This window comes from Pelobates fuscus, chromosome 1 (assembly GCF_036172605.1).
Source record: "Pelobates fuscus isolate aPelFus1 chromosome 1, aPelFus1.pri, whole genome shotgun sequence".
Lineage (NCBI taxonomy): Eukaryota > Metazoa > Chordata > Amphibia > Anura > Pelobatidae > Pelobates > Pelobates fuscus.
In genome coordinates, this window is record NC_086317.1 from 16,338,600 (window position 1) to 16,355,709 (window position 17,110).

General features: G+C 38.8%; 1 protein-coding gene across 2 annotated transcripts in view; it reads right to left on the minus strand.

Moving 5' to 3' along the window:
- Window positions 1-17,110, minus strand: part of LSAMP (limbic system associated membrane protein) — a 627,018-nt gene that overhangs the window by 11,780 nt on the left and 598,128 nt on the right. Inside the window, exon 8 of one of the 2 annotated variants that reach the window (XM_063446429.1) lies at window positions 6,379-6,411. The exons of the other annotated variant lie outside the window; for it this stretch is intronic. Within the exon in view, the coding sequence (XP_063302499.1) occupies window positions 6,379-6,411 (33 nt within the window). The remainder of the gene's footprint in view (window positions 1-6,378; window positions 6,412-17,110) is intronic. 2 annotated transcript variants of the gene reach the window in all.

Genomic DNA, 17,110 nt, shown 5'->3' on the forward strand with positions numbered 1-17,110 from the left:
ATATATTATATAACTATATATTGATATAAACTGCTTATCAACTGCCTGTCTACATATATTATATAACTATATATTGATATACACTGCTTATCAACTGCCTGTCTACATATATTATCTAACTATATATTGATATAAACTGCCTATCAACTGCCTGTCTACAAAACTTGCTATATCAACTACTTATCTAGCTATATTATCAGAGAAACCACAGAACTAACAGCTTCTATTATGATTGCATCTAACCCATTCTACATATTATGATCTAACATCTTACCCATTCTACATACACCGATCAGCCACATTAAACCCACTGACAGGTAAAGTGAATGACATTTATTATATCATTACAATTGCACCTGTAAAGGGCTGGGATATTAGTCAGCAAGTGAACAGTCAGTTCTTGATTCCACATGGCCTCTGAATGTGTCCTGTGGTAAAGTGGAACAAATTTCATGTGTTAGAAGCAGGACAAATAGGCAAACAAAAAAATCTGAGTGATTTTGATAAGGGCCAACTAGCGATGGCTAGATGAGCAGGTCAAAGCATCTTCAGAACGGCAAGTCTTGTGGGGGTGTTCCCAGTATGTAGTTGTTAGTAATTAACAAAGGTGATGCAAGGAAGGACAAAAGGTGAACCAACCCAAGACTCATTGATGCATGTGGGAAATGAAAGCTGGCCTGTCTTGTTCAATCACAGAGAAAAGCTACTGTAGCTCAAATTGCTGAAAAACGTAATGCTGGCCATGATAGAAAGGTGTCAGAACACACAGTGCATCACAGACCGGTCAGTATGCCCATGATTACCCTTGTCCACCACTGACAGCCCCTTTAACGGGGATGTAAGCATCAGAACTGGAACATGGAGCAATGAAAGAATGCTTCCTGGTCTTATGACCCATGTTTTCTTTTAGAACTGGTTGATAGCCAGGTTAGTGTGCATTTACCTGGGGAAGATGGCAGCAGAATGCACCATGGGAAGAAGGCAGGTGAGTAGAGGCAATGTTATGCTCTGGGCAATGTTCTGCTTGCAAAACCTTGGGTCCTGGCATTCATGTGGAGGTTACTTTGACGCATACCACCTACCACAGGACACGTTCAAAGGTCCTGTGGAGTCCATGCCTAAACACATCAGAGCTGTTTTGGCAACACAAGGGGAAACTACATGATATAAGCCCGGTGGTTTTAATGTTGTGGTTGATCAGTGTATTATGATGTTACATTTAAATCATTCTACATATCACGGTCTAACATCTAACTCATTCTACATATCAAAATCTAACATCTAACCCATTCTACATGTCATGGACTAACATTGAAATCATTCTACATATCGCCGTCTAACATCTAACCCATTCTACATATTATGGACTAACATGTAACCCTTTCTACATATCACGGCCTGACATTTAACCCATTCTACATATTATGGTTACCTCCAACCCATTCTACATATCAGGGTTTGACATATAACCCATTCTTCATATTATGGCTACATCTAACCCATTCTACATGTCACAGTCTAACATATAGCCTATTCTACATATCACGGTGTAACATCTAACCCATTCTACATATCACAGTGTAACATCTAACCCATTCTACATATCACGGTCTAACATCTAAACCTATTCTACATATCACAGTGTAACATCTAACCCATTCTACATATCACGGTCTAACATCTAAACCCATTCTACATATCACGGTGTAACATCTAACCCATTCTACATATCACTGTGTAACATCTAACTCATTCTACATATCACGGTGTAACATCTAACCCATTCTACATATCACGGTGTAACATCTAACCCATTCAACATATCATGGTGTAACATCTACCCCATTCTACATATCACGGTGTAACATCTAACCCATTCAACATATCACGGTGTAACATCTAACCCATTCTACATATCACGGTGTAACATCTAACCCATTCTACATATCACGGTGTAACATCTAACCCATTCTACATATCACGGTCTAACATATAGCCTATTCTACATATCACGGTGTAACATCTAACCCATTCTACATATCACAGTGTAACACCTAACCCATTCTACATATCACGGTCTAACATCTAAACCTATTCTACATATCACAGTGTAACATCTAACCCATTCTACATATCACGGTCTAACATCTAAACCCATTCTACATATCACGGTGTAACATCTAACCCATTCTACATATCACTGTGTAACATCAAACTCATTCTACATATCACGGTGTAACATCTAACCCATTCTACATATCACGGTGTAACATCTAACCCATTCAACATATCATGGTGTAACATCTACCCCATTCTACATATCACGGTGTAACATCTAACCCATTCAACATATCACGGTGTAACATCTAACCCATTCTACATATCACGGTCTAACATCTAACCCATTCTACATATCACGGTCTAACAGCTAACCCATTTTACATGTCACAGTCCTAACATATAGCTTATTCTACATATCACGGTGTAACATCGAACCCATTCTACATATCACGGTGTAACATCTAACCCATTCTACATATCACGGTGTAACATCTAACCCATTCTACATATCACGGTCTAACATCTAACCCATTCTACATATCACGGTCTAACATCTAAACCATTTTACATATCACAGTCTAACATCTAATCCATTTTACATATCACGGTGTAACATCTAACCCATTCTACATATCACGGTGTAACATCTAACCCATTTTACATATCACGGTCTAACATCTAACCCATTCTACATATCACGGTGTAACATCTAACCCATTCTACATATAACGGTGTGACATCTAACCCATTCTACATATCACGGTGTAACATCTAACCCATTCAACATATCACGGTCTAACATCTAACCCATTCTACATATCACGGTGTAACATCTAACCCATTCAACATATCACGGTCTAACATCTAACCCATTCTACATATCACGGTGTAACATCTAACCCATTCTACATATCACGGTCTAACATCTAACCCATTCTACATATCACGGTCTAACATCTAACCCATTCTACATATCACGGTGTAACATCTAACCCATTCTACATATCACGGTGTAACATCTAACCCATCAACATATCACAGTCTAACATCTAACCCATTCTACATATCACGGTCTAACATCTAACCCATTCTACATATCACGGTCTAACATCTAACCCATTCTACATATCACGGTGTAACATCTAACCCATTCTACATATTATAGTTACTTATATTATAGTCATTTTTTTGATCTTATTTCTTGTCTTTTCATTTCTCGATTACCCCTCTTCGACTCCTCCCATATCTTTCTTCCCCTCTTCCCCATATGAAAGGATTTTACAGATGCATTTTATCTTGCAGCTAGATTTTACCCTTTGGGCTAAACATTATGTTTCTTTATCTCCTTTATGAAACTTGAAGTATTTCAGTTATCGATTTTGGGTTAATTTTTTGTGTGAAAGCTGCATAATGTTCCTGTTAGCATATGGCAGCTTAATTTCCAACACAATAAAACTTCACCCAAACTTGGTGAGACACTGGGGAGATCTAAGGTGAACATTCAATACTAAACTGCCGAGGATAACTTGTCCCAGTGATCCAATTCTAACTAGCCATTATCATTTTAAAAACAATGTTCAATGATCCAAAATAATTACTCTTTAAAAAAAATTCATGCAAATTCTGGAACATCAACTTCCAATTACTACATTGCTCATCATGCACAGCCAGACACTGAGATGCAGGGGACCTATGGCCCCCTATTTATTGTGGCCCACAAAACAAATTTGACTATCTAGCAACAGAAGGAGTTGTGGATGCACACACTGCCCTCACAGCACAGGTAGCTCCAGGCTGCATCAGGATAGTTATGGCAAACAGCAGCTAGTTAAAGCTCTCGAGGAATGGGAGTGGTAGCTTAATAACCATGGATCAAGTGTCATAAATCCTGTATCTGTGTTTAATTACCTTTCTGACTTGCATACATTTTTTACTAAGATACTGGTGAGTTCATGGTTCGTTACAGTTATAAATGAAAACATACCGTTAGCATTGTTTTTATTCCTTTGCTTATTATATATTTTTATTTTATTTATTATTTTACAGTCTATTAGGGGTTGCTTTGCTAAACATTATTTGCAGTAATTTGCTGCCATCTACTGGCAGAACACTATAAATACAGAACTCCTGAAATTCAAGCATCAGACATGCAACAAAAGAGATTTCAAAACCAATAGCAAAGGTTTTTTTTTTTTTTTTATATTTCTGAATATATGTGAATGACATATTCATAAAAAAAAACTCTTCACACTGTTACAGCGACACATCATGCTGAAGCTGTGACTGAACCATATTTCACCATGAATATATAATATGTTTGAAACATCAGTCTCATTCATTCAACCTCAAAGTTTTATCTAAGAATTTTGACAATGAAACTCAATTAACTCGACTGTTACACTTATATTTAAGTGCTTGGATATTTAATTCTTTCATAGGTCGTATTCATACTCAGCATACATATTGTATTTCCAGCAGAGGATATTCTCTTCTGACATTAAAACTCTCAATGAGATGTCTCTAATGTGCACTATGGTTTAGTTCTCTTCTCTTCACTCTACTCTGTGAGTGAATTAAGTTATTGTAATGGAGCTCCCTGTACCCTGGCTGGGTACCTCTGCCGACAGATGCTCCTAGTGCTTCTCAAGGAACATCAGCACCGCACCAGACACCATAAGCGCTGCAGACTCCATGAACTGCTGTAGCTTGGTTGGGGTCTCGCCATCTCCTTCCCACCCTGGTCCAAACTCTGGATCCAGGACCATGTGGGAAGGACCTCTCCTCCAGCTGTATAGCTGAAGAGAGCTCTTACAAGAGCTAGCAGTGATATAGCAGTTATAGCTGTTCCCTACAACACGAGACGAGGCTGCGAGTTGAGGGTAAGAAGGTCTGGTTTATTGAACACAAAGGCATTTCTTTTATACACATTTTCAGGCCAGAGGCACACCCCCGGGACCTGATGGAACACAGGGACAAAAGGGACACAAACCAATAGGAACAATAATTATTACTGTAACTCCTACATACAGTCAGCAAGCCCTCCCCTCTGCCTGTGATATACTTAACAAAGACAATGGACTAACTCAATTAACTCTAAGCAGAATTTTTTTTTTTACAAACCCCCAAAAGTACCCCAAAATACAACATATCCCCACAAAGTCACTTCCCCTGATAGCCCAGATCTGGGTGAACAACATATCCAAAAATCACCCAGATCGGTTCAGGGGTTCAGAAATGTACTGGAAGTCTTATTTTTGCCCCACCGTGCACATGGTACCATGCCCAAAACAGTTCCATACACTCGAAGACAAAACACTGCTGGACAATTTAAGATGGACGCTGCCACATGTTTGAATCTGTTCCAGTTAAAAGTCTAAGCGGCAGAAACAGTACTTTTGAACATGAGTTATCACAGGGCCCATAGTCCCAGGGTAGGAAACTGGCAATCAGGCCCCTCCAAAAGCCAGTGGCGAAGTGCAGTTCGTCACAGTTATCACTCTATAGTAATTCTTTTTTTGTAATCTCTGTTGTTTTTCTGCTGTGCAACAGTACAGTTTATCTACACTCTTTAATCTATGGTACTTATGGTGAGTGGACTCTATGATATTCCCCTACTCTGCATTCTTTGTAATGGCTGTGAACTCTATGGTAATTACCTTTTGTAATATTTACATTTCTTCTCTACTGGGCAACTGTATCGTTTTTCCACTACTCAGAACTCTATGGTACTTATCTTGAGACCACTCTATCATGCTCCTCTATTCTGCACTCTTTGTATTGTGTGTGAACCTCTATTGTCTGTTCCACTTTACTCTTGATGGTACTTATCTCTAGTGCACTCTATAGTATTTTTCTACTCTGCATTATGTGGTATTTTTCTGATGTACACTATCTGTTAAATTTCCTTTGTACTCTATGTTGCTCCACCACTGTGTGACTCCGAGGGACTGCTTCTATCTGCTGTCTGTGGTACTTATCATTTGTGCACTCTACGGTATTCCTGTACTCTGTTTTGTGCTGTATGTATCTGCTGTACATGGCATGGAACTCCTGAACTGTAAACCCTATGATTCTTCCTGACTCTTTGTGTTTCTGCTCTGATTTCTCTGGTTTTCTCGACATTTTATCGTACGTCCATACTGTGCGTGTCATTTTAAGAAATCAGAAATTAGTTCAGCATTATACAGTGTGAAAATCAAGGTCAAGATATATTCAAGATAAGAGTTTTTTTTCTACTTAGACAGAATTCTAGTTTTTTTAGAGAAGATTAAATTCCAGGAGTGGAATGGACAGAATGGAAAGATTGTCTCACGTTACCTTTTCTTTTGAAATTTGCGTTGCTGCCTCTTTCTAGAAGGGAAATAGTTGGCAAAACATCATTAATCATACTGCAAAAGAATGACCTCTAATACCAGAATCTGTGATTGTGGATTGGTGTATACGGGATGTTAGTGTCTATGTTAATGAAGAATGGCGCGTGGCTAATTGATTATTTCCTGTTTCCTCATGGTAAGGTAAAAATCATGATTCATTGCAGGGTATTCACACCTAGCACGACACCTAGTGTTACTTTCTGGTTTCATTACTAACAGTGTTACAAAAAAAAAATAGAATGTGTCGGCAGATAAGAACCATTCGGCCCATCTAGTCTGCCCAATTTTCTAAATACTTTCATTAGTTCCTGGTCTTATCTTAAATCTAGGATAGTGTTAATCACTAAAGTGAGATCTGTCAGGCATTCAAAGTGAATTTCAGATTAAATGTTAAAATATCCAAAATGGAAGCATAGCTGACTTGGAAAATGTATCCAGTTCAAATATTTTGATCTTAATTTTGAAATTCCCTTTGAGACCCCAACAATTCTCACTGTAGTGAGTAACAATGTGAGTGCAGACAATTTTCACCGTAGTGAGTAACAATGTGAGTGCAGACAATTCTCACCGTAGTGAGTAACAATGTGAGTGCAGACAATTCTCAAAGTAGTGAGTAACACTGTGAGTGCAAACAATTCTCACCGCAATGAGTAACAATGTGAGTGCAGACAATTCTCACCGTAGTGAGTAACAATGTGAGTGCAGACAATTCTTACCGTAGTGAGTAACAATGTGAGTGCAGACAATTCTCACCGTAGTGAGTGACAATGTGAGTGCAGACAATTCTCACCGTAGTGAGTGACAATGTGAGTGCACACAATTCTCACTGTAGTGAGTAACAATGTGAGTGCAGACAATTCTCACCGTAGTGAGTGACAATGGGAGTGCAGACAATTCTCACCGTAGTGAGTAACAATGTGAGTGCAGACAAATCTCACCGTAGTGAGTAACAATGTGAGTGCAGACAAATCTCACCGTAGTGAGTAACACTGTGAGTGCGGACAATTCTCACCGTAGTGAGTAACACTGTGAGTGCGGACAATTCTCACCGTAGTGAGTAACACTGTGAGTGCGGACAATTCTCACCGTAGTGAGTAACACTGTGAGTGCGGACAATTCTCACCGTAGTGAGTAACAATGTGAGTGCAGACAATTCTCACCGTAGTGAGTAACAATGTGAGTGCAGACAATTCTCAAAGTAGTGAGTAACACTGTGAGTGCAGACAATTCTCACCGCAATGAGTAACAATGTGAGTGCAGACAATTCTCACCGTAGTGAGTAACAATGTGAGTGCAGACAATTCTCACCGTAGTGAGTAACAATGTGAGTGCAGACAATTCTCACTGTAGTGAGTGACAATGTGAGTGCAGACAATTCTCACCGTAGTGAGTGACAATGTGAGTGCAGACAATTCTCACCGTAGTGAGTAACAATGTGAGTGCAGACAATTCTCACCGTAGTGAGTAACAATGTGAGTGCAGACACTTCTCACCGTAGTGAGTAACAATGTGAGTGCAGACAATTCTCACCGTAGTGAGTAACAATGTGAGTGCAGACAATTTTCACCGTAGTGAGTAACAATGTGAGTGCAGACAATTTTCACCGTAGTGAGTAACAATGTGAGTGCAGACAATTCTCACCGTAGTGAGTAACAATGTGAGTGCAGACAATTCTCACCGTAGTGAGTAACAATGTGAGTGCAGACAATTCTCACTGTAGTAAGTAACAACGTGAGTGCAGACAATTCTCACCGAAGTGAGTAACAATGTGATTGCAGACAATTCTCACCGTAGTGAGTAACAATGTGAGTGCAGACAATTCTCACTGTAGTAAGTAACAACGTGAGTGCAGACAATTCTCACCGCAGTGAGTAACAATGTGAGTGCAGACAATTCTCACTGTAGTAAGTAACAACGTGAGTGCAGACAATTCTCACCGAAGTGAGTAACAATGTGATTGCAGACAATTCTCACCGTAGTGAGTAACAATGTGAGTGCAGACAATTCTCACTGTAGTAAGTAACAACGTGAGTGCAGACAATTCTCACCGCAGTGAGTAACAATGTGAGTGCAGACAATTCTCACTGTAGTGAGTGACAATGTGAGTGCAGACAATTCTCAGCAATAGAGACCGTGAGGTGGATGGATTATCTCGGCAAAGGAGAAGTGCTCACTAACACAGATTTACAAAGATTTGTGAACAATATTGGAGAGAAATAGACCTTTTGTGTACATAGAAAAAGTCTTAGATCTTTGAGTTCAGCTCATGAAATATGATGGCGAAAACAAAAGTGTTGCATTTATAATTTTGTTGAGTGCTCTCAAATAGTTATGTCCAATGCTGATTGCTTACATGTAGCTCCACATGTTTATGTGCTCACATAAAGCTCCACACATTACTTAGATCTCACTTAAAGCTCCACACATTACGTACAGCTCACATAAAGCTACACACATTACTTAGAGCTCACATAAGGCTCCACACATTACTTAGTGCTCACATAAAGCTGCACACATTAATTAGAGCTCACCTAAAGCATCACACATTACTTAGAGCTCACATAAAGCTTCACACAGTACTTAGAGCTCACATAAAGCTGCACACATTACTTAGAGCTCACTTAAGGCTCCACACATTACTTAGAGCTCACATAAAGCTGCACACATTACTTAGAGCTCACATAAAGCTTCACACAGTACTTAGAGCTCACATAAAGCTGCACACATTACTTAGAGCTCACTTAAGGCTCCACACATTACTTAGAGCTCACATAAAGCTGCACACATTACTTAGAGCTCACATAAAGCTTCACACAGTACTTAGAGCTCACATAAAGCTGCACACATTACTTAGAGCTCACTTAAGGCTCCACACATTACTTAGAGCTCACATAAAGCTGCACACATTACTTAGAGCTCACATAAGGCTCCACACATTACTTAGTGCTCACATACAGCTCCACACATTACTGAAAGCTCACATAAAACTCCACACATTACTTAGAGCTCACATAAAGTTGCGCACATTACTTAGAGCTCACATAAAGCTCCACACATTAATTAGAGCTCACCTAAAGCATCACACATTACTTAGAGCTCACATAAAGCTTCCAACATTACTTAGAGCTCACATAAAGCTTCACACATTACTTAGAGCTCACATAAAGCTCCACACATTACTGAAAGCTCACATAAAACTCCACACATTACTTAGTGCTCACATAAAGCTGCACACATTAATTAGAGCTCACCTTAAGCATCACACATTACTTAGAGCTCACATAAAGCTCCACACATTACTTAGAGCTCACTTAAGGCTCCACACATTACTTAGAGCTCACATAAAGCTGTACACATTACTTAGAGCTCACATAAGGCTCCACACATTACTTAGTGCTCACATAAAGCTGCACACATTAATTAGAGCTCACCTTAAGCATCACACATTACTTAGAGCTCACATAAAGCTGCACACATTACTTAGAGCTCACTTAAGGCTCCACACATTACTTAGAGCTCACATAAAGCTGCACACATTACTTAGAGCTCACATAAGGCTCCACACATTACTTAGTGCTCACATAAAGCTGCACACATTACTTAGAGCTCACATAAAGCTGCACACATTACTTAGAGCTCACATAAGGCTCCACACATTACTTAGTGCTCACATAAAGCTGCACACATTACTTAGAGCTCACATAAAGCTCCACACATTACTGAAAGCTCACATAAAACTCCACACATTACTTAGAGCTCACATAAAGTTGCGCACATTACTTAGAGCTCACATAAAGCTCCACACATTGCAGAGTGCTCACACCTAGCTTTAGAATATGCTTCTCACACAGTGTTCAGTGTATCGTACAAGTAATTGAAATCAATATAGATTTACATTGTGACGAGTTTCTGCCACTTAACTGTACATTATATGTTGCGCACAGAATACATGGTATGTGTCAAGCTAGTGGGAGACAAATGTCCCCGGGGGAAGCACACGTTTCAAATTGTTGTTCTGATAAACCCAGGTTCATAGAGATTTCAAACATTCCTAAGTAACCTAGCCGTATATTGATGTGACATTTATCAAGACCAATGTACTCTTATACTGCAGTGTTCCAATGCTGCTGATGAAATGTTTAGGGTAAAACTCCTCTTATTTGTCTTGAAACTCATTGTAGATGACAGTCATGACAAGGAGATACATCATGTGCTTATTGTCATTCATAGAACCTCAATTCTTTTTATTCTGTTTTACATTATGCTGTAGTAACTGTAAGGAATTCTATTTGACCAGCGAGGTTTTTATTAAGAGCTGAGGCTCCATCTAGTGGATCTTTTTGAATATTGACATTGAATTGCTATTCATTGAATAACACCAAACCCAGTGCTGTATTCAATTTGAAACAGCTGGGCAAAAAAATAATTTTACCCTGAAACTTAATAAACCATCTTTCATATATATATATATATATTTTTTTTTTTTATTGGAGTATTCCTTAGAAAGTCTGGGCTGGGGAAGAAGTTGAGGGCATGCAGAGGCTGCAGTAAAAGACTGGCATCTTTTGCAAGCTGATTCTAGATATAACCCCCAATTAAAAAAATGCATAATTAAATGCATATATGTTATCATTATGGTTATATCTACTAAACCGTGATTTTTATGGCACTATGACCTGGTAGAAAATTATAATTTTATTGTTTGATGCAAATTAAACAGAATGTAATGGTTTCCAGATGTCTGTGGTGAGTTCCCTTGCAGGAAGACTATCTGGTTCAGTCCCCAAGTATCAAAAGCTTTATTTGTACAAACAGGTTTGCAGGTTTCCTTCTCAGAAGACCATCAAATTAGAAGCATGCTTCTTAATGTAGACCAATTCCGTCATCACACATAAGTAGTAATTAAGTGTGCAAACTTGTCTCCTTTCTGTACAGTTAGGCTTTGGCAGGTGTTGTTTTATGTACTGTTGTTGCCTGTTGTGTTTGATAAAGGTGAGCATCACTTTGATGTAGAAGACAATATGCAACTGTGAGAACTTGTGATGGGATCCATATTTTACCAGCAACCGATGTCAGTGCATCCACTGTGGCTGATATTTTATTTCTGAAATTATTCTGGCTGCAGTATCTCTTCTTGCCAGTCATTAAGACAAAGGCAAATCCTGGCAAAGCTTAGGGTGACTGGTAAATTTATGGCCATTCTAGAGAAGATTCAAGCTTTTGTGATAATTTTGAGGACTTGTAAATCCGACAGGTAGAACAGCCATTATTTTGTCTTCCAGCTTCTTTCAATTATGGGTTCTAGCGTTCCTTCAGTCAACTTGATGACGCTCTAGTTACCAGATTGTGTCTCTGTTTATAAAATCTGTAAAGCTTGTAATGCCTGAATATGTACATCTGTTATAGATCTGACATTGGTGGCTCTGATACTAAGTAGGCTGGAGTAGACTCTTCAACCAGAGTTGTATCTCAACTGTCCTGAGCAGAACACTCTCTGGTTGGGTTATGGCTTTCTTTTCCATATCTTGGATATTGGTAATTGTTTTTTAGCTGTACGCGTTGTCTGCATCATTGTTTACGATAGAGGTTTTAAACCAGTCAGATTCCTTCTACAGATTCCTTCCATGCTTATTTTAGACCATCTTGATGCACCCACAATCATTTTGATGGGTTAACAGCAAAAGTTTCATCAGTCTTTACAAACAAAGGTACACTTTTTAAAAATCTAATTGAATGTTGTACCAATATCCTCTAACTGTAGCTGTAATAATCCCAGGGGTACATCTAAAACTAAGAAAAATATATATTTTTCCCTTTCTTTAATATTTGATATATTTGATTCCTATTTAATATTATTTATGTTATATATGTGTGTGTATATATATATGGTATCAAAAGAATATGTAATATGTGTGGATGCACATAAACAGGAAGGAGGACATTGTGGCAGAACAAACACATGGCAAATGCCAAAAAGGCCAGTTACAAACACGTTGCAGCTCGAAAGTGCCTCGGTCCTTACGGGGTTAGCTGCCTCCTGCGCTACTACCACTGCAGATTCTATAGATACATATTAAGAGATTGTAGTATAATGAATTTCTAGGGACAATTTTTATTCTTTGTGTTTTCACACAGTTTTAGTTATTTTTTCTTGTTTTCCCATAATATAGGGAAATTGATGGCAGCAGGCGACTTCATACCACAAACTAGTCATCTAACACATAATTACAATTGCCAGTTATTTTTGTATATTGTTGGCTATTTCTGATTATTGACAGATTCTCTTAAAGAAATGTGGGACATGTAGTGCTCATTAATGTACAAATAAATCTAAACTACAGTGAATGAATGGAAAGACAGAGGTAAATCATGCAAAAGTGCCTTTCTCATTATTTTTTTGGCTCTGTTGCCTAAAGATTTTTAATTTTATGGTATCGTCAGTGGAAACCCGGTGCTTCCTGTGATAGAAAATGAAACATTGTAGCGTCTTTTTAGGATTTTATTTTTTTTGTCTAATCTTTTTTCTGCTTGTGTCTGCTTTCCCTCAAGCTAAGTAAATGTAAACCTTAGTCTTCGTTAATCAATATTCCAGGATGAAGCACTAAACAATCCTTGTTTATGTTATGTTTTATGGGCATTGTACGAAACATAACATTCGTTATCTGACTGGTTTAATCTCAGCCTGTTCCTCTAGCCACTAAGAAGGTATCGGAACACTTTGCATTTCCTTAGAGCAACAAAGCTTGTTGTTTATCCTACATATAAATGTTGATTAAGGTTCCACATAGTTGCTCCTATAAAAATTAGCATTTTGCGATTCCATTTTAAAAGAGAAAAGATGTGTTTTTTTAATGTCTTTAATCCATGCGAAAAAGTCATTTTGGACTTTAATTAGAAAACTTAGTAGCAGTAATAGTACTGAGCAAGGTCACGTATTTTATAAAGCATGTACACACCGTTTGATTAGGTAGAGAAATCTCTTCTTCCAGCCTGATTTTAATGCTCATTATGTTCAAAATGCGCTAGAATAGTTCATAGTGGTACGTGCAAGTTTTGGTTAAACTTTTATGCTGACAAACATCAGTTCCGCCTTTCCCCAGGTGCATTCCCAAACTGAAATATGAGGACTGCTTAGGTCACTGGAGTAAACCATGGCTCATGGTGCATTATCCTTCCGAAAGGGTTTGTTTGGAGATGGATTGAGAGTGCTTCCACCCGCATAGCTGCCACTAACACTGGATGTTATTGCTCAATTCTCTATAAACTAGAATAACAGTTAGTGGAATTCCCAGTTGATCAACTGTTTCTGAAAAGATGGATTTTGAAGGATGCATTGCTGGTCGGTGCTTCCAACATGTGAAACGTTATTTGTGAATCAATCTGTATCAGTGATGGTACCAGATCAATATGATATTGCCCAAGAGAACATATTTCGAGCAATGAATAACAAACTTGTGAGAGTTCCCCTGATGGAGCTTTTGCGACCAGATATCCATGGGTAAGGACGATACATTTAAAAAATTCCTCTCTGATTGGTTTATGTCATATCATTTTATACATTTCATGATTTAAATGTGCTTTAAAAACAAGGTTCAAAATGTGTTTTTTTTTACCAACAAAAAATATGTGCACGTCTGGGGTTGATCAACAATGATCTAGAACAGGGATAGGCAACCTTCGGCACTCCAGATGTTGTGGACTACATCCACCATAATGCTCTTACACCCATAATGCTGGCAGAGCATCATGGAAGGTGTAGTCCAAAACATCTGGAGTGCCGAAGGTTGCCTATGCCTGATCTAGAATATAGGTGACTCAGAAAACAAAGTAAAAGTATGGTTATCACAATGCATGGCTGTCCGCCTGATGTATTTTGAACATAAGCGCTTAGTTTCAAGCTAAGATAAGTAACTCTGACACTGGAATTGCCTAGGGACATCATGGGAAATATATTAACAAACATGTACATTGCTAAGGCTGGCTGGCACTGCTCTGGGAATTAAATGATTAAGCTGGTTGAAATATATTAGGATCTGTGCTTGTGATATAGGGAGATCTTATAATGCTTTATTTTATTTCTAATTTTGTATATTCTATAATTTTTCTGCTGATTTGCCCGGTGTCTCACAGCTTGCTGTTGATTACCTGGCAGACATTCACTTGTGTCAGTGATGGAAACCAATGAAGAATGGATTACCTTGGGATATTAATGAAATGATAAACGAAGAAATTAAATGATTCTGCTTCATTGTCCTTAACTTGGTTACATGACCTAGGTCTCCCGTCACCGTTGTGTTAGTAATAGTGATGTCTACGTTGCTACTAATACTAGGAGACAGATTCTAATATAGTCTAGGAGTATTCCAGGGTCATTCTCCAAATGTTTTCCGTATCCTATTAAACCTCAAGCAATCAGGAGTGCTTCCCAAAACACCTACGTATCGTGTAACGGGCTGCTCAGCCACACATTGCACAAAGATTTAAAACTTTATTTTTTTTAATCATAAGGTTAAGATTTTTTTAAAATATACAGACAAAAAAGTTAATTAATCAAATGAGCAAGAAAAGTCATATATATGTTGTGGCAATGTTATGACTTGTCATTTCTGGTATTTATAACATGATAATTCACAGCATGTATCCGACTTTCAATTCCTGATAATAACAATCTGAAACATACTATTTAGAGAAAAAATAAGTAGCAAGAGAGGTGAGAAAGGACAACAGCTCAATTAGCCTGCCCTTAGGTGGGTCCCCGCTCAGATCTCAAGCTGGTTTTAGCTCAACTTGTGCCATTACAGAGAGAACATCTCTGAAGCATATCAGACTGGTCCCACCCATACGGGCAGTCCAGATCCGAAATGCCAGCAAGTTCCCCCTGCACGAGAGATACAGCAACCCCAGACGATCGGTTCAACCTTGTAAGGTATCATCAGTGAGGTATAGCCAATATCCCTCTAGGCACCGTGAGCAAGGGGTCCACGTCTGGATTGCTCTTTAAACTTAAGGAGAGAGATAACTATTTAGATGATTCCCATAGCACAGCTCCTAACATTTCAAAAGGCAAAGAGGGGCACTTTAATTTTCGGGGTGTGAGTGGGGTGTAGCCAGGGCCAGGGCTATTCTGAGTGTGTGCAGGGGTGTGACAAGGGGTGGGGCTGTTCAGGTTGTGAGCAGAGATGTGGCCAGGGCGGGGCTGTTCTGAGTGTAAATGGGGTGTAGCCAGGGGCAGGACTATTGTGAGTGGGGGGTGTAGCCAGGGGCAAGTCTGTTCAGGTTGTGAGCAGAGATGTGGCCAGGGCGGGGCTGATCTCAGTGTGAGTGGGGTGTAGCCAGGGGCAGGACTATTGTGAGTGGGGGGTGTAGCCAGGGGCAAGGCTGTTCAGGTTGTGAGCAGGAATGTGGCCAGATGCGGGGCTGTTCTTGGTGTGAGTGGAGGTGAGGTCAGGAGCTGGGCTGTGAAATTTTAGGTAACTCACTTATAACAATTTATACAACTAAATGTAATTTAGAATACGAACAATGTATCTTATTTACACAGAATTAGGAAAGAACAGAGGGACAGAGGGATTTTGGTCTAATATAGGGACTGTCCCTCCTAAATTGGGACACTTGGGAGCTGACACTTTCAGCCTATCAGCGACTCCTGGTCTGAGGCTTTCTGATTCAAGCATTGGACTGCAGAGGAAATAGTTGGGCAGAACGATTGGGCATCGTATTCGTAACACTTTGGGGTTTCTCCATTCATTAATGGTTTAACCCTTTGAGGTAAGCTGGTGCCCAGGGACCTTATCACACCATAACAACTTTGTTCTGAATAAATTATTATGGTGCACAGAGTGTTGCTTTGAAAGACTATATGTGTTGAATACATTTATATTACTAGCATGTAATATCAAATGATTTATTATAGAGAATAATAATTAATACTTTATTAAATAAACTGTAATCAATAATATAATTAAATCACTTCATGAGTGATATCTTCCCAGGAATACTTTAACATATAGATATTTTGCAAGCTTTCTCTCTTTCGCACTGAGATGGCTTAAACTGACAGCGTACTTCATGTAAACCATTTTAGCAAAGTGAAGTGGTTATGGTGCTTAGAGTAACCATTTAAATACCTACAAACTTAAGAAAAAAATCGAAAAAAATGAGGGGCAATATACATTTTTAAGGTAACTCATGTAATTTGTCTATTAAACGATCACCAATTTATCCTTTTGGTGATTGTTTGCATTCCAGGGCCTGCAGCTCAGTCTTCCATTGCTAATTAAACAATATAATTAATGAAGTGGTAAGTCAATGAGCTTGCTGACGTTGTTTGCTGTTGAAGACAAGAATTTACTCTAGTAGAAAAATATCATTTTTTTTAATCTGACGGCTGGAGAATAATTAGCAGAGACTGATTTATAGCGTGCTTTTCACGATTGGTTTCACTCTGTAGGCTGATACTATCGGAGACTGCTGCCTTTCTCTTAAATACATTGTAGGAAAACCAGCAGCTCAGACCATTTTGGAACTTTAAAGGGACACTATAGGCACCCAGACCAGTTTATATAAATGAAGTAGTCTGGGTGCAGTGCCCCTGCCAGTATAACCCTGCAATTGTAATTATTGAGAAACTGCATTCATTACTATCCAGGGTTAACTCCAGGTCTGGTGGCTCTCTA